Below are 23,557 nucleotides of genomic sequence, written 5' to 3'. Positions count from 1 at the left end.
AGCTCAAGGTTGGTTCCAGAAAACCACCTCCCCACCTCCACCCGCTGCCTTGTAGGCTGCACAGTTCATCCCCGGTTCTACACTGAAAAGCGCAGCACAGAGCAAGGGAAAAGGGGGAATTCCTGGGGGTGGGGAGGGGATGGTGGAAGCACCATTACGATGCTTCCTATGCACCATCTGGCCTCCTGCCCTGCTCCGAGGCACCCTGGCTAGACAGCCGAAATCGGCCATCTAGCTACAAATGCAGGGCGGCCAGAGCGCAGAGGAGAAAATCCCCTCTGCGCTCTGTCCTCCCTGCATTGGATAGTTCGTTGCCTCAGAGTTTGGAGGTGGCCGGCTATCCCCATAGGATTGAGCCCTTACTGTCCTATGAACGTAGTCCAGGATGCCAGATGTTTATTCAGCTGCCCTCTTAAATGTATGATTGGTAAATTTAATATATGTGGTTATAAGGAAGATTTTGGAACACGTACATTGTTGATAAGGTGGTTTTTAAAATTTTGGAATTCTCTGGATTCATGTCAACATGGGTTACTGATATATGTATTGTTATGAGTGTTATTTCTTTATTTCTTACATTTGTACAATTGTATTGTATATTTATGCATTGTTTTAATAGGTTGTTGTATGTAATGTGTGTCTATTGAATGATTTCAATTGCATCTATGGGTTTTGAACTGTTTCTTATTTCGTTACAAATAGAATAGAAATTATATTCTCATTTTCATACAATTGGGGACTTGTGTCTTTGGTTTGTGGTTCTCTGGGGCCCCTTTGTGGTTTTTTGCATTGCAGATTTCTATGGCACTATGTGTTGTGCATTGCTTTCGATTATGGCTCTGCACTTTCACATGCATTCTGTAAATTTCTATTCACATGTATTCTGTGAATATATTTTCACATGTTTTGAAGAAATGCTATGGATATAAATAACTGTGGATTTTCTATAATGTTTAAATACTGTCGGTGATCTTTGTAAGGCTATAATGCATCTGTGTAGGCTTGAAGCCTAGTGTTGTTACTGATTTGAAGGCCTGTTTTAGTAGAAGTCGCTTGGTGACAAAATGTGAAGGGGTGGGGAGAAGGAGGGAAAGAGTGAAAGAATTGCTTCCTGTATTTATAGATAGGGCATGGATCAGGTAAATTGAATTTTGATTGGTCAGGGAAACATCAGATTCTGATTGGTTGGGGGTTCTAGCTAGGTGGAAAAGAGCAGTGGAGAGTTGACAGTTAGACAATTGACAGTTAAAGCAGACAGTTAGTCAGTGGGCGAAGAGAGAGGAAGAAAGCCTATTGTTGGTGTGTGATGTCTGTTATAAGGACTAGGAAAAAGCTGAGGAGAAAGTGAATAGCTGAGGCCTGAATATTAAGCTATTCCTTCTCTGTGTGATGATAATCATACATTGCTGAAAATCAGGAATAGGGAGAAGATGGCTGTGCTATGCTGGGAGGCTGTCCTAAGATTTTACCAGAATGACGTTACCCAAGCAGATATTAAAAACCAAATGAACTGTCCATGCAAGGAGTGTACACAACAGGAGGAGCTTTGGCATCTGAGGAATATTGTACCCAAGAGCTGGATTTGGTAGTGGGTGAATTTGGCTGGGCGGAGGTTTAGGAAATTTGGCCTGAGGTTAAAAAAAAGTCGTGAAGGGTGCAATCCTATGCAGGTTTAGACAGAAAAAAGTCCTACAACTCCCAGCATGCCCCAGCCAGCTATGCTTTTTCCTTTTCCTTTTTAGGCCTTTTTTCTGTCTAAACTTGCATAGGATTGCACCCCAAGAGGCTTATTTAAGCAACAGTGTCTGCTGACTCCTTAAGAAGCGTCAGCAGGCATTCTTTCGAAAATCCCCAAACAAATATTAGTATTCCGTTATGTACAAAATAATAATAAACCCTTAATAAACCAATTTGTTAAATACTTTATCTTGCCTCTAGTGGTGATGCCCATCTCATGCCTAAGCCTCTTATACCAAGCTACTTGGAGTTTTAATAGAGAATTGGTGGTACTGGAAACTGGCCAGCTTGTGAAGCTATGAGTTATTGTGGCAGGGAACTCCGTAGGACCAGAAATATAACCATTTCCTAGAAAAATAAGAATTCCCCACAGGTGGTGGTAGTCCTGTGAGTGAAAAACCCATGTGTTGTGGCAGCGCTAGGAACAAATAATTCCCTGTGCATTTATTCTGCAAATGTTGTGTTTTTCGGTTATTGTTGGTGTATTGTACACTGTCTTATTGTGATAGTTGGCTTATTATTATTATTATTATTATTATTATTATTATTATATATTGTAAACTGCTCTGTGCTCCTTTTGGAGGGAGAGTGGAATATACACATTTTAATTAATTAATTAATTAATTAATTAACTAACTAACTAATTAATTGTGTCTTATTCCTAATGCTCATATGTTTATTATCTTACTAACTGTACCAATGGTAATCTTAAATGAATCAGTTTGTCTTTCCTTGTCAATAACTGGGAAACAGTTCTAAAAAAGTAGACTTACCAACAAAGAGCTGGCTGTTGAGCTGCAGGCGGATATGCCCATCAGATGGAGCGGTGTGAGTCCTTTGAGGGAGCTGATCCACTTGCAATGATGCCTCTTTGATGTTCCTTTCAGCCTTCACATAGTGCCACTGGTTGTCACTTAAGGGACCGGGTGCCTGCACTGTGATTTCATTAGGCCCATTTCCCACATCAAATGAAAATGTCACTTCAGTTGGTGCTAGAAAGAGTAAAGACACCTAAGGCAGTTTAGAATCTGGGGTCACCAAAAACACATTTTTTAAGAATTGCACACAAGGCATAACATATGCCCCTTTTCTTTTGGTTGTGAAAGGGCAAGAGACAAGTGCTTTGTTAAAAATATGACATTAGCATGTCCATCTTTAAAGTTCTTGTTTGTTAGCTTCTGGAAATATTTATTAAAAATTGAAAAGTTAAGCTAGGTGTGACCTGTTTCCATTTATACTGAAAGTGAAACACTGAATATGCAGTCTGAATTAGCTTTCAGTATTAAGAAAAAGAAAGGGGAAGATATATTTCTCTAATTGGCTGCCAAAAACAGAATAACCGTTTAGTTAAAATATTGTATTGAGCAAGTAGTAAAGGTGATTTTCTGTCACACAACTATGATAAGTTCAGCCCACCTAGCTTAATATCAATCATATAGTTACTATCAAATGCATTTTAATATTGGCTACCAATATAGATGTCAAATATTTAATATTCCTTTATACATGCTAATTAATTTTAAAAGGAGGTGTCAGAAAAGTTATATTCTGAAATCAGTTAAGTGAATATGGCCATGCAAAAATTTACATTTCTATCAACCAGTATCTTTGATTGTACTTGAACTGGATGGATCCACATCTCACTGAAGTCAATGGAAAAACCTAAACCTATTAAACTTTGGGCCTGTTTGCACAATCACGGAAGGGGAAATTAGCCACAGTGGCTTATTTCTCCCACCACACATGCCAGTCATGTGCTGGGGGGATTTGCATAATTAACCATAGCAACAAGCCACCTCTGGCAAGTTCGCATGACACAGCAAGCCATGACGGCGAGGGTAATTATTCAAATCCCCTCCAGGATGTGACCGGCACACGCAGTGGGGGGAAAAAGCCATTGTGGCATATTTTCCCTTCCATGATCATGCAAACCTGGTCTATATGTTATATTATCTGCTTTCATAAATTCAGACACTGTATGCTATGAATAAATTTCCATACCTCTGAAATTCATGAATTCATTGTTTGTGTAGGTACAGAACTGATCAATGTACAATCTTGTGTAATTCTTCAGTGTATGTAAGAATGGTAATTTACATAGCAGTCAGGGCAGTGACAGTGGAGGAAGCACAGTGGAAACAGTGGGTACATTCCCGCTTTGTTTTCACAGCTTCATTCTACATGATTCCTGGCTGTCAGAAATGGGCAGTTGTGCGCCACTTGTCTGGTTCACTTGTTTTTTGTGGACCACCTTGTTTTCTTAGAGCTACCACATGGAAGTCTGAACTCTGAAAGTCTCTGCACTTAAAACTCCTTTTATACTCTGATACAGCCATACTTAACATGAAGGGGAAAGAGAATCACCACTAGCTTCTGTACAGCTCCATGTGTGTGTATGCTCCATGTCAGTCAAGACATTACTTTTCAGAGGTGATTTTAATTCAGTGTTCAGCATTGTTTGCTCTGGAAAGGCCTTCAGTAATTTCTTTGTATTTGTTGTGGCTTCACAGAGTACATTAAAGCACATCGTGGACCACATCACTCATCTGTATGGAGGGATGTCAGATAAATCTGCAACAGAATCAAATGAGTTTGGATTTCTATGAATCCAACTCATGGATTCCACAGTGGACAAGCTTTTCCTGAGCTGCATGGATTCCATGGCACTGTGGATCTTTTTTTTCTTTTTCTTTTTTAACTTTCCAGAATTTTAAACAAATTTAGTTGTAGAAAAATATGTAAAAAAAAAAAAAACTGGCTGAAAATTAGCATTTCCCTCATAGGCTAAAGCATGAACATGCACATTTGGGGAGATTTGTGCATTTGGGGAAGGACTTGCACATTTTTGCAAATTACGCAAATTCAGGAAATTGGGAAAAAAATGATTCTGCCAGTGATCAGGAGATGGAATGAAAGGCACCTGATAGTCCACGAAATTCAGATGGAATGGATTTTACAAAATCTGTACATCCCTACCTATATGGCACTTCTGCATGTAGGGGATGCTTGTATGTCACCAGAGATCCTAAATTCAAGGGACTCTGTGAGCATGAAGAAATGCGTATGTGCAATAGTGCCTTCCATTGAAAAAGAAGGGGAAGTAATTTGGATGAGAGATCAGTAGGGATGGCGGAGAATTCCGCCACGGATTTCAGAAACCCGTGGCAGAATGGCCTAACACCCCCCGCCACCCCGCGGAATCCCCCCGGGACGAAGCTTACCTGGGGCGGAGGCAGCTCCAGCGGCGGCTCCGGCAGCGGCTCCAGCGGCTGGTCTCTCAGCCGGCTGCTGCCGCCGCAAATGGCAGCCATTGTAGCGGCCACCATTTGTATCCTTCCAGGCTGCCCTGATAGGCTACATAAGTATTTATGTAGCCTACCATGGCAAAAAAAGGGGAACGCAAATGGCGGCTGCCATAGCCGCCGCCATTTGCATTCGCTATTTTTGTTGTTGTTGTTGCCGTGATAGGCTACCTAAATATTTATGTAGCCTATCATGGCAAAATACAGGGATGCAAATGGTGGTGGCTACAGCAGCTGCCATTTGTGTCCCTGCAGGCTACCCAGCAGCCGGATGTCCGGCTGCAGGCGGCCCTGGCCGGTGGCTCCGCGGAATCGCCGTGGAGTGGAGCTGGCTGGAGAGAATTTCGGGGGGAAGGACGGAGCGCCTCCCCACCACCGTGAATGTCACCCTTCGAAAAGGTAAGTGACTTTCGTACATCCCTAGAGATCAGATGATGTTTGAACAGTTCGAGCGATTGTTGTTTAATCTATTAATCTGTACCAAAAAAATTAGTTAAACCAAAGGTAGTCCTGAATCTATTAACCCTTCATACTGTTGCCAAGCTGACATATTAACACATTGTAAATATTTTCTATTTAATGAGAGAGAATGAAATAATGCCTCAGCTAGCATTACTTTATTAACCAACCGGTGGCAAATACAGAATTACATAGTTTGCTCCAGTTCTCGACTGAGAGTATTGCAGCGCAAGCAAGGACTGTGCAACAAGAGCTGCAATGACATCCTATGTAAGATTGCTTAAACCCTCTAAAATCCAATTTACTACACTGTTTTGCTCTCCCACTAGAGGAATGTCCTGGGATGCTCTGCTAGGGGTTGTGTTGTGAGCAGCACCATATCTTTCTATCCACTCTGAATTCAAACAGTCTATTGTGTAGTTCTGAGTTCTGGGATCTCCCACCTGCAAATGCTGGCACAGAAGCTCTAATGGCAGGGCATGGAGCCAAATGCTAATGCAGAGCAAGGGGATGATTTCTCTTCTACATCTCAGTGGAAGCGCAGTATGTAATATTATGCTCTGCAACTAATGCTGCTGCAGGATTTCAATGGTATAGGAACTGATAATTGGTTAAATTCAACCTCACAGATGGTTTTAAAAAAATAAACAAGTTCTAATTACTCAGAAAGCTGGAACTTTTCATTAAAGGACTAAGAGCTGGTAAAGTAACCATCAGAATTAATCAAATTACTTAAAAGAATCCAGTTGGAATTGAGATCTCTGGCAACATAATTAAAAACCAAGCATTTTCTTTTATAAAATTAAAAGTGTAGGGAATTGAACTGCCTGGAAAGTCATAGTTCTTACTCCTCACTCAATCAGTTGTTTTGTATTTGGCTATATTTGGTGTGTATATACACACACCACATTCCATTAAATAAAACAGTAAATAATTCAGATGAATTCATCACTTCTACAACTCACCATCTGAATCGCAAAGTAGAAGAGTAAGGGGAGACATGATTGAGGTGTACAAAATTATGCATGGTGTGGATAATGTGGATAGAGAGACTCTTTTCTCCCTCTCTCAAAATGCTAGAACCTGGGGTCATCCCATGAAGCTGACTGGTAGGAGATTCAGGACAGATAAAAGGAAGTACTTCTCCATACAGTGCATAGTTAAACTCTGGAATTTGCTACCACAATATGTAGTGATGGCCACAAACTTGGATGGTTTTAAAAGGGGGTTAGACAAATTCCTGAAGTAGAAGGCTATCCACAGCTACTAGTCCTGATGGCTATATGCTACTACTTCCAGTATTGGAGGCAGTATGCCTATGTACACCAGTTGCAGTTGGGAACATGTGCAGGAGGGTGCTGTTGCACTCATGTCCTGGTCCTGCTTGTGGTTTCCTGGTTGACAGCTGGTTGGCCACTGTGTGAACAGAATGCTGGACTAGATGGACACTTAGTCTGATCCAGCATGGCTGCTCTTATGTTCTTAAAATCTTAGCAGAAGTTGCAGAACAGACAGGAAACTGCACAACCTGTTTGCTTACAAATTTATGTGTATCAGATAAATAAGAATAAGATGAGGAAGTCCACCAGTCATGTTTGAGACAAAATTTCCTCCCAAGTGATTCCCTAGAGAATCTATATCAAGGGCAGAAATATATCACTGAATCCATTGTCTGAAGTTTAACTTAATTTAAGGGTTTTTTTTTAAGTTTAAAGATTTTAAATTCAAGAGGTGATTTGATTTAAAAGTCAATGGTTTAATCATATAATAAAATCAAGCAATTTTCAATGTGCTGTCACTATGCAATCTTCTTGAAGTTCTATATTGGGCATCCTGTTTTTAAGTGGATTTGGTTCAACAGAAAAACCCATGAAACAAATCATCTATTCAACAGTTCGTGGATCTGGTCCAGCCAAAAGTTTGGATACAAGTTATCCATATGGGCCATTGCTCTTATTCCTCATCAAAAATGTTTGAGCCTTAATTCTGGGTAGTCAGTGAAAGCTTTTGGGTTGGATCCAGATTTAGTCATACATAGAGTAGACCCATTGAAATAAATGGGACTTCAGTTACCAATGATAAACTGAATGGATCCAATCGCTAACTTTCAGTGCGTCTATTCTAAGTATTACTAATTCTGGATTGAACACATCATTTACACCTAGCTTACTAGTACATCTCATATTTGAGTATACTAGTATTTTGAAGATAGTATCTTTGAGGTGTGGTCCAAAGGATTTTTTCCAAAGTTATTTTCAAAAATCAAACAGAATAACAAGATTTACTTTTTTAAAAATTGAAGGTGCTACTATATAGAGCTTTAAGTTGCAGTTTTCATATGTTCTGTCCAGCATTACCCTTGATAAATACAGCTGAAATCAATGACATGGCATGGAGTATAAATATAATTTATGATTGATGTTGAGGTTACTACATGGATCTGAACAAGTATTCAAGTAAAAGTGATGATTGCTGCCTGCTCCTCAATTAAGGGAACTCATTTTCCAATCACATTGGAAGCAGGACTCCTCTTTGAAATCACTTATTGCCTCTACATAAAAATCAATGGCACTGTATGGTGCTTGAAGAACAGAACAGTGTGGTATTCTACTGTTTAACTATGTTTTGCACACACTTACTTAAGATGTGCCTCCGAATGGGCATGATCTAAAACCTTAAATTGTGTCTGTAAAGCAATTGGCTACCAGTGCAGGCCTTTCAGGATAGGTCCCAATGGTCCCAATATGGTCCCAATACCGTGCACTAAATCTAGGTAGGGTGTTCCTGAACTTGGCTGTACAACTCTAATCATTATTATTTGTCATAGTACAATGATAAAGACCGTAATGCTTAACATTGTTCTGTACATCTGAGACCAATTAACACTGATGGGAGATCTGTGCACTATTGCACAGAAAACTGCAGTCTGACAGCTCACTCAGTCTCAACCATGTTTACTTGGAAGTGAGTCCCATTTTCAAGTATTTACTCTTTGTTCACTTAAAGGGGAAGGGGATGAGCTGCACAGCATGATCCTATGCATGTTTGTTTACTAGGAAATGTCCCACTGAGTGGGTATGAGATTGCAGCCTAAATGTCCAGAGACCTCATACTAGGAAAGATACATAAATCACAGATTACACCACAAAATAAAATGGTTTCTGTGTTAGCAACAATGTGAAGTCAATTATTAATGTCATAATGAGTGTTAAATCATTTCTAGTGTATTACCATGTTGAATGGTATCCTGAACATGACATATTAATTGTTATTTATTATTAACATTTCAAATGTTGAACTACAAAACATTAAGTGACTTTGAACAATTAATAAGCAGTCAAATGCAAATTGGCAATTTACATTCAAACACATTAGAAATGAAAGTATAATTTATCAAAATGGTCTCACACAATAATTTCAAATATTAAGTCTTTTTAACACCAGAAAACCTGAACTTGAACTGCAGAAGAATTATAAAGAATTTGAAACACAAACATGCAAAGAAACATGTCAATAGACCTTGGAATACATTTAGGGGATGAACCTATAGAATACTTTTGTGTTATAATAACCTGAATTAACTGACTTCATTGGTCAGTTGGCCAAAATACTAACCACAGATGAAAAACAGACTGATCGCATATCCAACTGACTAGTCCCTACAACAACAAAAACAGGGCAATGTCCACTTTTAACAGCTATCTAATCCCATTACCATTTCCCGTTTTCAAGTATGGTCCTTTCAAACCCTCTCTGATGTACTTTCTGGCTTGAGGATAAGGGTGTGCATAAATTATGCTTTGCATCAGTTGAGAGATTGACAGTTAACCCTTGTCAATGGTGTTGCTTTGTGTTATATTTTCTTCCTTGGCCTTGATAGCCTAGCAAGATAACTGTACCCTCTTTAATTTTTGAAGTCCCCCCTTATTGTGAAGAGGTAATGAACATAAATTAAAACTGGCCCAAAGGAAGTGACTAGGACTGGCTGTATCTCAAAATGTGCATGTTATATTAGATGTTTGGAAAGTGCTAGGATTGGTTACTGCAAATGGCAAACATAGGCTTATTTATTTATTTATTATTAAATTTATTAATCGCCCATCTGGCTGGTCACCCAGCCACTCTGGGCGATGTACAACATACCATAAAACAATTTAAAACAATAAAATTCTACCATAATTTTTTTTTTTAAAATACCCTAACCCACCCCAAATGCCTGCCTGAACAACCACGTTTTTAATGCATGACGGAAGCTCATTTAAGAGGGGGCATGACGGAGTTCCCTAGGGAGGGAGTTCCACAGAGTGGGGGCCACCACAGAAAAGGCCCTCTCCCTTGTCCCCACCAGTCTAGCTGTCCTGGCTGATGGGACAGAGAGAAGGCCATCCGAGGCTGATCTTGTTAAGCGGCCTGTCTGGTGTTGCTGGAGGCGCTCCTTAAGATAGGCTGGGCTGGAACCATATAAGGTTTTAAAGGTCAAAACCAACACCTTGAATTTGGCCCGGAAAACAACTGGTAACCAGTGCAACTCCTTCAGCACTGGAGTGATGTGATCTCGCCGGCGGCTGCCTTTAATCAGGTGAGCCGCCGCGTTCTGTACCAGCTGCAGCTTCCGAACCGTCTTCAAGGGTAACCCCACGTAGAGTTCATTACAGTAGTTTAAACGAGAGGAGACCAGGGCATGTATTACCGATGGGAGCAGATGGTCGGGAAGGAAGGGGCGCAGCCGCCGTTTCAGATGGAGTTGATACAGCGCTGTCCGGCTCACAGCTGACACCTGAGCCTCCATGGACAGCTGGGAGTCCAAAATGACCCCCAGGCTGCGGATCTGGTCTTTCAAGGGTAGCTGTACCCCATTCAACACCAGGTCAACATCCCCCAGCCTCCTCTTGTCTCCCACCAAAAGTACCTCGGTCTTGTCAGGGTTCAGCTTCAGCTTATTCCTCCCCATCCAGCCACTCACCATCTCCAGACATTTGGACAGGGATTCTACGGCCAACCTTGGTGAAGATTTGAATGAGAGGTAGAGCTGCGTGTCATCCGTGTGTCATGGGAGGGCATATTATTCCCTCCCATGTCATCCTATCTGTACCTTAAGATCTGATGGCGAAGTCTTTTTTGCATTTCATTGTGGATGGATACTACGTTGGGCTAGGGATGTTAGAGAATTCCACCACAGATCCCAGGGGGGCCGAATTCCAGTGAATTCGGCCCCCTGGAATCCGTGGCGGAACGGAGCAACCCGCCCCACCACCCCGTGAAAGCCCTGTGAAAGCCCCGCGAAACGGAGCCTACCTGGCTACGGCTACGGCTCTGCTCCGGCTCCAGTGGTGGCAGCAGCAGCGGCGGCTCTGGCTGCTGCTGGGCTGCTGTGGAAGCAAATGGCATCCTGAGTAAGGGACTCCATTTGCGTCCCTATGGTAGCCCATGATAGGCTACGTAAATATTTACGTAGCCTATCAAGGCTAAAGCAGTGACGCAAATGGCATCCCCTACGCCAATTGCATTCCCGTTTTCTCCGTGATAGGCTATGTAAATATTTATGTAGCCTATGTAGGGATGGCGGAGAATTCTGCCACGGATTTCAGTGAGGCCAAATGCACTGCCATTCAGCCACCTGAAATGCATGGTGGAACAGCCTCCCACCCCCGCTCCCCCATGGAATCCCCCCCAGGATGAAGCTTACCTGGGGCAGATGTTCCAGCAGCGGGCAGCTCCAGTGGCGGCTCCAGGGGCGGCAGCTGGTCTCTTGGCCGGCTGCTGAGGATTCAAATGGCGGCTGTCGTAGTGGCCGCCATTTGCATCCGGCCAGGCTGCCGTGATAGGCTACGTAAGTATTTACATAGCCTATCACAGCAAAGGCAGCCACGCAAATGGCGGCCACCACACCATTTGCGTAGCTGCCTTTGCCGTGATAGGCTACATAAATACTTATGTAGCCTATCACGGCAAGCTAAAAACAAAACAAAACACGTACGCACATGGCGGCGGCTACGGCGGCCGCCATTTGCGTTCCATTTTTTAAGCCGTAATAGTTTATGTAAATATTTACGTAGGCTAAAACAGCGAAAAAAAGGGAACACAAATGATGGCCTCCATAGCCGCTGCCATTTGCGTACGCTGTTTTTTTTTTTTTTTCCAGAAGGCTGCCCAGCGGCCGGATGTCCAGCTGTGGGCAGCCCCGGCCGGCAGCTCCGCAGAATCTTGGTGGAGCGGAGCCAGCCGGATTAGGATTTCGGGGGGAGGTGTGGAACGCCTCTCCTCCACCACGAATCACCCCGTCAAAAATGTAAGTGACTTTCATATATCCCTAAGCCTATGATGGCTAAAGCGGGAACGCAAATGGCGTAGGAGACGCCATTTGCATTCCTGCTTTAGCTGTCATAGGCTACGTGAATATTTATGTAGCCTATCGCAGGCTACCATAGGGTCGCAAATGGCGTCCCCTACTCAGGACGCCATTTGCGTCTGCAGCAGCCTGGCAGTGGCTGGACGCCCTGCTGCAGGTTGGCCCGGTTGGCAGCTCCGTGGCCTGGCTGCAGAGCGGAGCCAACCAGGCAGGATTCCGGGGGGGAGGAATGGATCGCCTCCGTCCCGTTGAGGATTTCGGGGGGAGAGACGGAGTGCCTCCCCCCCACCGTGGATGTCCCTGGACGAAACCAGGTAAGTGTTTCGTATATCCCTAGGTTGGGCAGGATGCCTGAGAGGGCTTTTTCTGTGGCTACACCCCTGTTGTACAATTCTCTTCCATTTAATTGAATTAATTTGGTTCCCCATCATTTTAGCTTTCAGAAATAGGCATACCTTCACAAAGTTGCTGAAGCTCTTTCCTGAGTCAGAACCCCATGTGGTTTTCTGCCCTTATACTGGCTAGGACAAATGGATTGAAATGTGGACCTAATCTTTTTGCAGCATAATTTAAGCAAACAATGCTATTTGCATTCAAATGCGGTAATGTAACTAAAAGAATAGAAGATTGAATTGGCTTGTGTGTGTTTTTCCTTCACTTTGCTAAAGTCCAAATCATGTTGTTCCTTCTCTGAATAATTGTAAACACATTCTGAAACTTTCATAGGCTCTTCCCTGGATCTATAACACTCTTGCCTTCTTAGGATTGCCCGGTTGTGGTTTTGAATTGTAAAGCAATTATAGTAGTAGCTGGAGATAGTGATTCTGCAATGAGGCTTATATCATTCCCAGATTTACTCTTATTCAGCGTTATCAGACAACTTCAATATTTTCTGGAAATTTTAGAGTTGGTGAAGGTGGTGGCATCTGAAGTAAATTGGAAGTAAACTGGGTATAGGAACCAGCAGTATGTCTGAATAGCCACTTTCACATTTCTGGTATTGTTTCAGATGTTACAGGTGTTACCGTACTCTTCTGTACTCTTATATAATTGATACAATTCACAACACAATCTAAATAAAAATGGTGTGTGGGGGGTAAACATTAATTTTTTTTCAAAACTCAAGGTTTCCAAAACTGAATGTCTTTCAAAACTCCTGTAATATTCTAGTGACCAGAGTAACCCCTTGGAAAGAGTGAGTAACAGAGACTATATGTGCCCCCAAAAATCCAGGTGGAACTTCTGGCACAGCCCTAGTTTGTTTTCTATGTCAGCTTCTTGAATTTGGAACACCAACATCCCATCAGGCACTCATTATAGCTTGTATATTTAATTATTAAAACTTAGCGTGCTGTTGTTTTCAGTGACACAACTCTCTGAGGCTATTGCATCATTGCATTTTATGGCAGTTCACATCAATGTAACAGAAGGCAAGGCAATTATACTGCTATTTAATATGGCAAAACATTAGGAAAAGAGCAAATTTGTATTCTTCGTACCATTATATTGGGGTGACAATTTGAACTAAAGTTCAGCAGCCACCATATATTGCAACAACTGTGTCGATATAGCAGTGAATTTCATAGGCTAGGGAGTGAAACTATTTTGGCTTTATGCTTGGTTCCCAAGACTGACGTGGTAGGAACATAGTTGCCTTACCAGGTTGGACAATTTCTAGCCCAGTTTTGTCTACTCTGATTGGCAGCAACTCTTCAGAGCCTTTCACCTGCTATTTAATCCTTTTAACTGGGGTTGCCAGGGTTTGGACCTGGAACCTCTGCATGCAAAGCATGTTGTCTACCACAGATTTATAAAGATGGAGGAAGGGCAAGCAGAAGAATGTGGGTGTCAATCTTCCTACCTGTTGCATTCTTCTAAGTGAGCACTCTACCACTTGACGTAATTCCCCAGCTTCCTTTCTCTAGTGAAATTTCACTTTTGTGATATAAAACATTTTTAGTTGTGTGACCCGCCCCCCCCCCCGCCATCTAGAGCTTTATGAAAAGGAACAAATGATAACATTATGAGTGTACTACTGCAGAATGTAAGTGTGGATAAAACTATTCTCCAATTTTCAGGAAAAAAATGGGGTGACTGACTTGGCAATTTTCAGATTTCTGAGACAATTTATATTTAAATAAAAATCTGAGTTTTTGAAAAATGGTTCCATCCTTTTGCTAGCACAATCCAATGCATGTGGACTAAAGTAAGTCTGTAAATTGAGGTAAATCTGTATATAGAACTGCAGCGTTAAACCCATAGGTGGAAGTATTAGAAAGTAGGGAAAACATTAGAACTGGAAATCCATACATCCAATACTTTTCATTTTCTCTGGGAAAAATAGAATAAATGGTGTGCATAATTATATGTTTAAAAGAAAGTATTATTAGACCTTGAAGTGGTTCTGATAAGGTGGCTCCAAACCAGGCACTCCTTGGAAACGTCTTATAGTGCCACATATCTTGCTTGTGTGTGGCAGTGCCTAGCTAGTCCCTTTAGGGCAGGACAGGGAGGTGGGGAAGAAAATTCAGACATGGACTTGGATGGGTTAAATAACTGGCCACAATTTCATTGGTTCAGCTTGGAATGGAGTTGGCGGGGGCATAGGGCATGGATCTGTTAATCAGACTACGTGCCTGCAGTCCGATTCCATCAACATGGCCCACCTTCCAGTAGGGATGTACGAATCCCTTACCTCCGGGTCCGGCAGGGGGGTCCGCAGGGGGGGAGGTGATCCATCCCTCCTCCCCACGGAATCCATCTGGGCTGGCTCCGCTCTGTGGCAATCCTGTGGAGCCAGCCATCGGCTCCGCTTTGCTCGCGATACGGCCAGCCGCCATCGCCGTGCCGCATCGCTGGGGTAGGGTAAGTGAGTCTCCAGACGCAAATGGCCATTTATGACTGCATTTAGGCTAATCTACCAGCTTTACAGCCACAAATGGCACCCACTACACCATTTGTGTCCCTGTTCATGTGTCAGGCTTCGCAAATATTTGTGTAGCCTATCGTGGGGAAAAACAGGGATGCAAATGGCATAATGGACGCCATTTGCAGTCCTAAAGCTGGTAGATTAGCCTAAATGCAGCCGTAAATGGCTGCATTTAGGCTAATCTACCAGCTTTAAGGCCGCAAATGATGCCCACTACACCATTTGCGTCCAGAGATTCACTTACCCTACCCCAGCGATACAGCATGGTAATGGCGGCCAGCCGTATCACCAGCGAAGCAGAGCCGGCTCCACACAATCAACACTACAAGGGAGCCAACCCGCACGGATTCCAGGGGGAGTCAGAGGTGAGTGCTCCATTCTGCTAGGGATGTCAGAGAATTCTGCCACGGATCTCAGTAGGCCGAATGCCAGTGCATTTGGGCCCCTGAAATCTGTGGCGGAACGAAGCCCCCTGCCCCACCAACCCGCGAAAGGCGTGCGAAACGGAGCACTTACCTGGTGCTGTTCGCGCTGCTTTGCGAATGGCGGCCGCATCTGCGGCTGCCATTCGCTTCCCCATTTTTGCCGTGATAGGTTACGTAAATACTTATGTAGCCTATCACGGCTAATGCAGGGACGCCATTTGCGTAAATATTTACGTAGCCTATCACGGCAAAAAAAGGGAATGCAAATGGCGGCCGCCATAGCTAATGCAGGGACGCCATTTGCGTAAATATTTACATAGCCTATCACAGCAAAAAAACAGGAACGCAAATGGCGGCCGCTGTAGCCACCGCCATTTGCATCTGCAGGCTCCACACGCCTGCGAATGCACCCAGCCGGCAGCTCCGCGGAGTTGCCACGGAGTGGAGCCAGCTGGGTTAGGATTTCAGGGGGAGGTGCAGAGCACCTTCCCCCCACCGCCAATCAGCCCCTTCAAAAAGGTAAGTGACTTTTGCACATCCTTACATTCCGCCATGGGCCCCAATGGAATCCGGATTCTTGGAATCTGGCCTCATTGGGGTCCCTGGTGGAATTTTCCCCCATCCCTACTTTCCAGGTGCTTCATTGTGGGAGGCAGGAGGCAGAGGCATGCCCCGGGGCGCAGACTGTTAAAATGAGCCCCTTTCTGCCTCCCTGGGGTGTGGCCTGGATTGCAGCCCCATGCTGATCTGGGTTTTAATGCCACTCCCTCCCACGGGCCCTTAAGGGGGACCCCCTTTTGAAGGGGAAAACAGGGCGCCCAGTCCTGTTCCTCTTCCCAATAGATCCAGCCAATGTCTTCCATGCCTATAACGTTGTAACTTATAATTGAAAGTTTTATCACCGCCCTTACAGTTATACTTGTAAGCCAAACAAAACCAAATATCATTGAGTTAATATTCTTGCAATGGAGAAGGCAAAAACCCTGCACACTGGTGCCAATCTGCGTGCTGGTAAAATTCCTTCCCAGCCCCGTTGACTGGCGACTAACCATAATCCAGGGCAAGAAATGAGTTACCCTGGAGTGGGTGGGTGGGGAAGTCAGCGACGGCAATGCTGAAGCCACATGAGAGACCCTGCTCTTAAGTCTTAACAGCCTCTGGAGGACTAGAGAGAGGGAAGTTTTCCCTCCAGTCCGCCAACAAAGCCCTCTTCCCACCGAGCCAGTTTAACCCCAATTGACTCCCTGCCTCCCACATGAGTGCAGACGTGGCACCACAGCAGCTCAGCTGCCCCCTCCCTGCCTCCCTATTGGGACTGTGCACCACCACAACATTGTTCTCCAGGTAAGCCAGGAGCTGCATTTCTGACTAAAAGGGGGGGGGGAATACAGGGGTATAAATATTTGTCCACCCACTCCTAAAATAAATGATCCAGACACCATGAAAATTATATAGCAGCAAAAGAGTTCACTTTTCCTTGCAAAAAGAGTTGTTCACCTTCCCTTATCTGGGAAGTGCCTTCCCTTCCTCCTGGGTTGAAAATATAGTACAATGTTCCAGGGGGGAAAGTGAATGCCTTTCCTGGGGACAGCCCTGTGGTAAACACCAGTTGTTAGTCAAGCATATATGTCTAGCAACCTTATGGCTATTAGATGAGCACTCCTTCTCCGCCTCACCCCCATAGGAACCATACGGACAAGCCCTAGACCTCTCAAATATTTTTGCAGTAGAGGAATATGTAACTGGGCAATGTAACAGATTAATTCTATTTACTATCTTCACTCAGAGTCTTTGGGGGTCAGTGCATCTCTCAAATTTCTAGGTGGCTTTAGGAATCAAGACCTTAAAGTTATGCAAAATGAATAATCTAAACGTTTGAACCAAACAGAAGAAAAGCATAGTTAAATTGGACTTACAATGTAGCTCTATCCTTATGAAGTCTTTAATTCCCAGATTCTCTAAAAACACACCAGAGGAAGCTGTAGTCTTAAAGAAAAAGGAGACATCTGCACTAAGTTCTCCATGAAAAGTGGGAAAATGAAGATATGAGGCCTCAGTGTTGAAGGAGGCTGCATTCCAAAGCTCTCCTAATTATCGAGAAAAAAGTTAGAAAACACAGTTACACATATGTTGTATTTAAAACAAAACAAAATCAATGTGTTAGTTACTCAGAAGTCTCACACCCTCTCTCCCTCTCCCCTTACAATTATGTATAGGCCTCAGTCCATGAATATTGCAATTCCTACATGGTGATAAACAGCTTTGGACCAGGACTATTAAAAGATCGCCCTCTCCTTCATGATCCTGTGCACCTCCTTAGATCATCTATTTAATTATCTAAGATCTAATGATCTATTTAATGATCATCTATTTAATGACCTCCTTCTGCATCCTACCATCATTAGAAATGTGGTGGATGGACAGACAGGACTGTGTGTTTTTGGTTGTTTCACCAGCATTATGAAGCTCCCCTGCCATGGGAGGTTCATTCACCCTGCTCTCACTTTGATGGTCTTTTGGCATTTGGCAAACCCCCCCACTTTATTTCATTGTGTTTACAGACTTGAATGACTCTTCCCTTGTGCTAATTTTTGCTTCTGTTTTGGTTTCCTTGTTATTTTTTGTTACTGTACTTATTGCCTATTTTATTGATCAGCTTTTATTGCATTTAACTTTGATTGTTTGATAGCCACCTCAGGGAGCCTCTCTGGACTGAAAGACAGGCCATAAATACTGTAATAAACAAAGAAAATTTAAAAATAAAAGATAACATGTGTGCATGTGTGTGCATGTTTAGGTTTCCCAGCTAACTTCAATGGGGGATACAGCTTCACATGATTGTTTTGTGCCATTATACTGATGGAGTTATTCCTGACCCTCATCCTAAGAACTAGGATCAGGCCACTGGACTGCTCTATTGATAGCTCTAGGTTACATGAAATAACCAATTACTTTGTAGCTATTCTGTTTCCTAGTTAGTGGGCATTTTAGTGAACATTGATCTTGCCTTATACATTTTTAATAGACTTCAGGTCCAAGGATGATATGTTTGACACTATGCTGCACATAGTGCACATATGCTGCACGTGCTGCACTATGCTGCACCATGCTGCACTATGCTCCCTTGTTATTTTTCCTAAATCCTTACAGTTGTATCAATCACTTTCATAAGCTTTACTGCTTTCTGAATCAAATTAGGCAATATCTTCCAGTGAATGCCAAATACATTTTCTGCTGCTAATTCCAAGATCTTTCTAAAAAAAAAAAAAAAAAGAGTAGCTTTCAAAATGAGCTGATACTGAAATTAGAATTTTAAAGAATGGCAACATCAAGTTCAAACTATGAACACTGTGCAATGTATAAGAATATGGCAAAGGGAACATATATTACGTAATATAATAATGAAACAGAAAAGTGAAATAAACCTGGTTCGGTTCAAGGCCACTTTCATACTCTCCAGTATATAGCTATATGCACATTTTTCTAAATGTCTCTTTTCAAAAATCCCTTGAATTTCCATTATCAGGGTGGATGGATCCATACATCGTGCTTGCTGTGGGAAACACAGTTGTTATACTGATTTGTGCACATGCATCTTTAAACCCTGGTTGGCTAGTGAAACTAGGCTGCCATAACTCTCATTCCTTAATAAGAAGGGTTACATCGCAATTACAAACCATCTGTATAACAGCTCTTAAGGAAAGTTGTTGAGGCACTTGTGAGTAGCACTCCTTCTCTGCTAGTAGTATCAATTTCTTGGAGGTCCAGTAATTATAGAACTCTTCCAAATCTACCAGTTAAGGGATAACAACTTTCACTAATTTCTTTAACAGATGAGATAATTCTGGGCTTTTCAGTGGTGGCACCCTGGGTGTGGAACGCCAGAGCAGGGTTAGCAAAGAGTAGGCATGGTTGGGCACTTGCTGAGGGCCTAAACCCAATGAGGGGCCCACTGACAAGAGCCCCATGGACTTGCTCCTCTTCACCATTGCAATTTGCCTGCTCTCTTTGCTCTGGCTGAGACAACAGTAGTGTGCAGGAGGAAGAGGAGGAGATTATTATTATTTATTTATTGTATTTTATCCTACCCTTTAGCCAAAAAGCCTCCCAAGTCAGCTTTCAAAGATAAGAAATAAGACAGTGTCAACTTGCTCTCTGGCTCTCTGCCTGTCAAGCAAACAAGTGGTAGCAATTATGAGAAATGGGATGAGGCGCAATCGCAGCATTGATTACAATGGCGATGAGAAGGTAGACTTATGGAGGGAATATATTCATTAAGCATGTCTTGCCCAAAGGCCCTGCAAAACCTGCAGCTGGCATTGTGGAATGCCCTCCCAAGAGGTGCTCAGGCAGCTGGTGCCTATGTTGTGGTCTTTTCGGTGCCAGATGAGGACTTTTTTTCATTTTCTGAAGCTTTTTAGTCCTTCAGTTTTAAAAATTGCATTAGCATGTTTTTAGAGCTTTGCACTGCTGCTGGTTACTCTCTTTTTTCACCTTGGATTCATTCTGCTTTAAACTTTCTGTTTTTATATTATGTTTTACTATGTTTGTGTATTCTATGGTTTTAAGTTTTAATTTTGAACCACCCAGAGAGTTTCAGCTATTGGGTGGTATAAATAATAAATAAATAAATAAATCTTTTAAAATGTAGACCTAATATCAAGGCAATGCTCTTGGGGGTTTTGCCCATGGGCACAGCTAACAAACATTGCTGCACAGCCTGCACAAGAAAATGGAATATAGTAGCATGGCAAAGCTGATGTAATACTTTACTATACATCATAAATGAAAAGCATTAACAAAGCAATGACCTGTGGTGTCTTTTCCATTTTTCACACAGTTATGAATATAATGAATACCATCAACCATTCTCTTTGAAATGCTATGCAAAGTATATTCTTTTGTCCCACACATAGTTTCTGGATGAAAATGGAAGCCAGAATTTCTAACCTTTCCTTATCGACAGTGCAAAGCTGTCTTATACTGTGTACTTGACATCTATACGGAACTCATGTCAACGGAGGAGATACTTTACTTGTAATCCTGAGCACAATAAATTGCAGGTAAGAAATACAATCTAAACAGCTAAGAATACAATCTGGTTTACAATGAGGAATGTGCCTCTTATAGAAAGATGCTCTTCCCCAGGCTACTCACATCTTCCAGGCTACTTAGAGACATATTCTCAGTATCTATTGAGCAGCAGAAAATATTTCCTCCCCCTGCCCAATCCCTAGATATTAATGCTGATAATCTGGCTGTCTGAAGGCCTTAGAGATAAACCTTCCCATAGTACATCAAAGCTACTAGTTGCATAACTGAGAGATGTCTCAGCATGCAGACAGACAATAATATTTAAGAGAGTTGAAAGCAGGAAGATAGATGCTTCACTGCCCATGCTGAATACTCGTTTCTTTTGCCCCAGTAACATCCCTGGGTAAACAGGTTATTGAAGTTAGGGATGTCAGAGAATTCCGCCAAGGATCTTGGTGAGGCTGAATGCCAGTGCATTCGCCCCCCCGAACTCTGTGGTGGAACGGCCTGCTCCCCCGCCCCCCCAGGACGAGACTCACCTGGGGCGGATCTTCCAGGCGGCGGCAGCTCTGGCGGTGGCTGGTCTTCCAACCGGCTGCCGCCGCCACCATTTCCAGGCTTGCCTTGTGTAAAAAAAAAAAAGACGTGATAGGCTACGTAAAGATATACGTAGCCTATCATGGCTAGGGTTTTTTTTAAAAAAAAGACGTGATAGGCTATGTAAATCTTTACATAGCCTATCACGGCTGGGTGGGTAAAAAAAAAAAACGCGTACGCAAATGGTGGCAGCTACGGCCGCCGCCATTTGCGTTCCTTCTTTTTACCGTCTTAATCTACGTAAATATTTACGTAGACTATGACGGCAAAATTAAGGGGAATGCAAATAGCGTAGCGGGCGCTATTTGTGTCCCCTTTTGATTCACCGTTTTAGCCTATGTAAAGATTTACGTAGGCTAAAACGGGGAATCAAAAAGGGACGCAAATAGCTCCCACTACGCTATCTGCATTCCCCTTTATTTTCGCCGTCATAGTCTACATGATCACATAGTCACAAGGAAGCCATGGTGAGTTATTGTTGTTGTTGTTTATGTGGTTATGCCTTGTAGGCTGACATTGCCAAAAAAAGAGGAAACGCATCACCAAAAAAGATGTCAAAAGAGAACACAGATTTCCATAAAAATTGAAAATACTAATTTACATGGATAAATGCAAAGTTAGAAATCATTTTGTAATTTAAATAGAAATACAATTTCAGGGTAGGGAAGCTTCTGACCAGGTGACCTTTGTGCCTGCCTTCTCAATAGGTGCTAAGCGTTTATGGTCAACTGCAGGATCCCTGTTGCTCTCCCTTCTGATGGTTCTTTATCTTTAAATTGGACTTGGACTGGACAACCCTTCAAACAGAGGACACCTTCAAGTAGAAAACAGTCTTCTGGCAGTCCTTCAAATAAAGGCCTGACTCTATAAAAGGAGGCACATGGCCACTCCTAACCTTGTGCAAGGAAGGGTGTGTGGACTGAATTAGGTGACATTATCATGATGCTCATGCCCTCAGTGCATGTTGATGAAGGCCTTTAAAGTCTGGCTAATATCCAATGATGTTAATGTGCAACATCTAATTGGCAGATGGTTTCAACGTTGTGCGGGTTACTTTTAGAGCACCTGGTATTACTATGTTCTCTTTTGTTTTTTCATGCTTTCTACTCTGTTGCTGAGAGTGTATAAGTTTAACCCAGTTCATATGACATGTTGTGTTATGGGAACAGGTATGGGAAATGGGATGGCATCTGTTGGTCTATTGTGGAGTGGCCTCCCCAACTATAATGGAACATACAATATATAGTGGAGGTGAGGAATAGATTTAAGGGATTAGACCTGATACACAGAGTGCCTGAGGAACTATGGACGGAGGTCCGTAACATTGTTCAGGAGTAGGGATGTCAGAGAATTTCTCCACAAATCTCGGGACGGCCGAATGCCAGCGCATTCAGCCCCCCGAAATTGGTGGAGAAACTGTATGCCACCCCCCCCGCCACCCCCCCCATGACGGGACTTACCTTGTGCGAATGTCCCTGGCGGCAGCGGCTCTGGTGGCGGTTCGGTGGTGGTTCGGCGGCGGTTCGGTGGTGGCGGCGCCGGTGGCCGGTCTTCTGACCGGCTGCCGCTGCCGCCATTTCCAAGTTAAAAAAAAAAACGTGATAGGCTACGTAAAGATTTACGTAGCCTATCACGGCTAGATTTTTAAAAAACACCGTGATAGTCTACATAAATGTTTACGTAGCCTATCACGGCTGAGTGGGGAAAAAAAACAACCACGCGTACGCAAATGGTGGCGCCATGGGCGCCGCCATTTGCGTTCCTTATTTTGGCACATGTAGTCTACGTAAACATTTACGTAGACTATGGCAAAAATAAGGGGAACACAAATAGCTGTTTACGTAGACTACACGTGCCAAAATAAGGAACGCAAATGGCGGCGCCCATGGGTGCTGCCATTTGCGTACACGCGGGTTTTTGTGTTTTTTTCACTCAGCCATGATAGGCTACGTAAACATTTACATAGCCTATCATGGCTGACTGCAGGGACGCAAACGGCGGCGGCTATGGCCGCCGCTGTTTGTGTCCCAGCAGGACAGGAGGATTCGCAGCTGGAGGGACAGGGCGCCGCCCCCCCAGCCAGAATTTTTTGGGGGGAGGGATGGGGCGCCTCCCCCCCGGCCAGAATTTGGGGGGGGAGGGATGGGGCACCTCCCTCCTGGCCAGAATTTTGGGGGGAGGGACGGAGCGCCTCCCCCCACCGCGAATGAAGCTTCGGGTTCAGGTAAGGGACTTTCGTACATCCCTATTCAGGAGTAAGGATGTCAGAGAATTCCGCCATGGATCTTGGCGAGGCCGAATACCAGTGCATTCGGCCCCATGAAATCTGTGGCAGAACGAAGCCCCCCGCCCCCCCACGAAAGGCACGCAAAATGGAACACTTACCTGCTGCCGTCCGCGCTGGCTTGCGAATGGCAGCCGTGTCTGCGGCCGCCATTCACTTCTTCATTATAGCGGTGATAGGCTACATAAATAATTATGTCGCCTATCACAGCTAATGCAGGGATGCCATTTCCGTCCCTGTGGAGGCCGTGCGGCAGCTACGGCAGCCGCCATTTGCATCCCCTTTTTTTTGCCGTTTTAGCCTACATAAATATTTACATACGCTATTACTGCAAAAAACAAAGGGGGGAAATGCAAATGGTGTAGTAGTCGCCATTTGCATTCCCCCCTTTTTTTTTTGCTGTTTCAGCCTACATAAATATTTACGTAGGCTATCAGAGAA

General features: G+C 43.4%; 1 protein-coding gene across 1 annotated transcript in view; it reads right to left on the bottom strand.

Moving 5' to 3' along the window:
• Window positions 1-23,557, bottom strand: part of CNTNAP4 (contactin associated protein family member 4) — a 333,732-nt gene that overhangs the window by 44,128 nt on the left and 266,047 nt on the right. Inside the window, exons 17-18 of the mRNA XM_084829657.1 lie at window positions 17,118-17,288; window positions 2,511-2,729 (exon numbers count right to left, since the gene is read on the bottom strand). Of these exons, the coding sequence (XP_084685783.1) occupies window positions 2,511-2,729; window positions 17,118-17,288 (390 nt within the window). The remainder of the gene's footprint in view (window positions 1-2,510; window positions 2,730-17,117; window positions 17,289-23,557) is intronic.

This window comes from Heloderma suspectum, chromosome 2 (genome assembly GCF_057233095.1).
Source record: "Heloderma suspectum isolate Gila_16-S chromosome 2, 16-S_ref, whole genome shotgun sequence".
Lineage (NCBI taxonomy): Eukaryota > Metazoa > Chordata > Lepidosauria > Squamata > Helodermatidae > Heloderma > Heloderma suspectum.
This window is presented reverse-complemented; position numbering and strand designations above follow the sequence as displayed.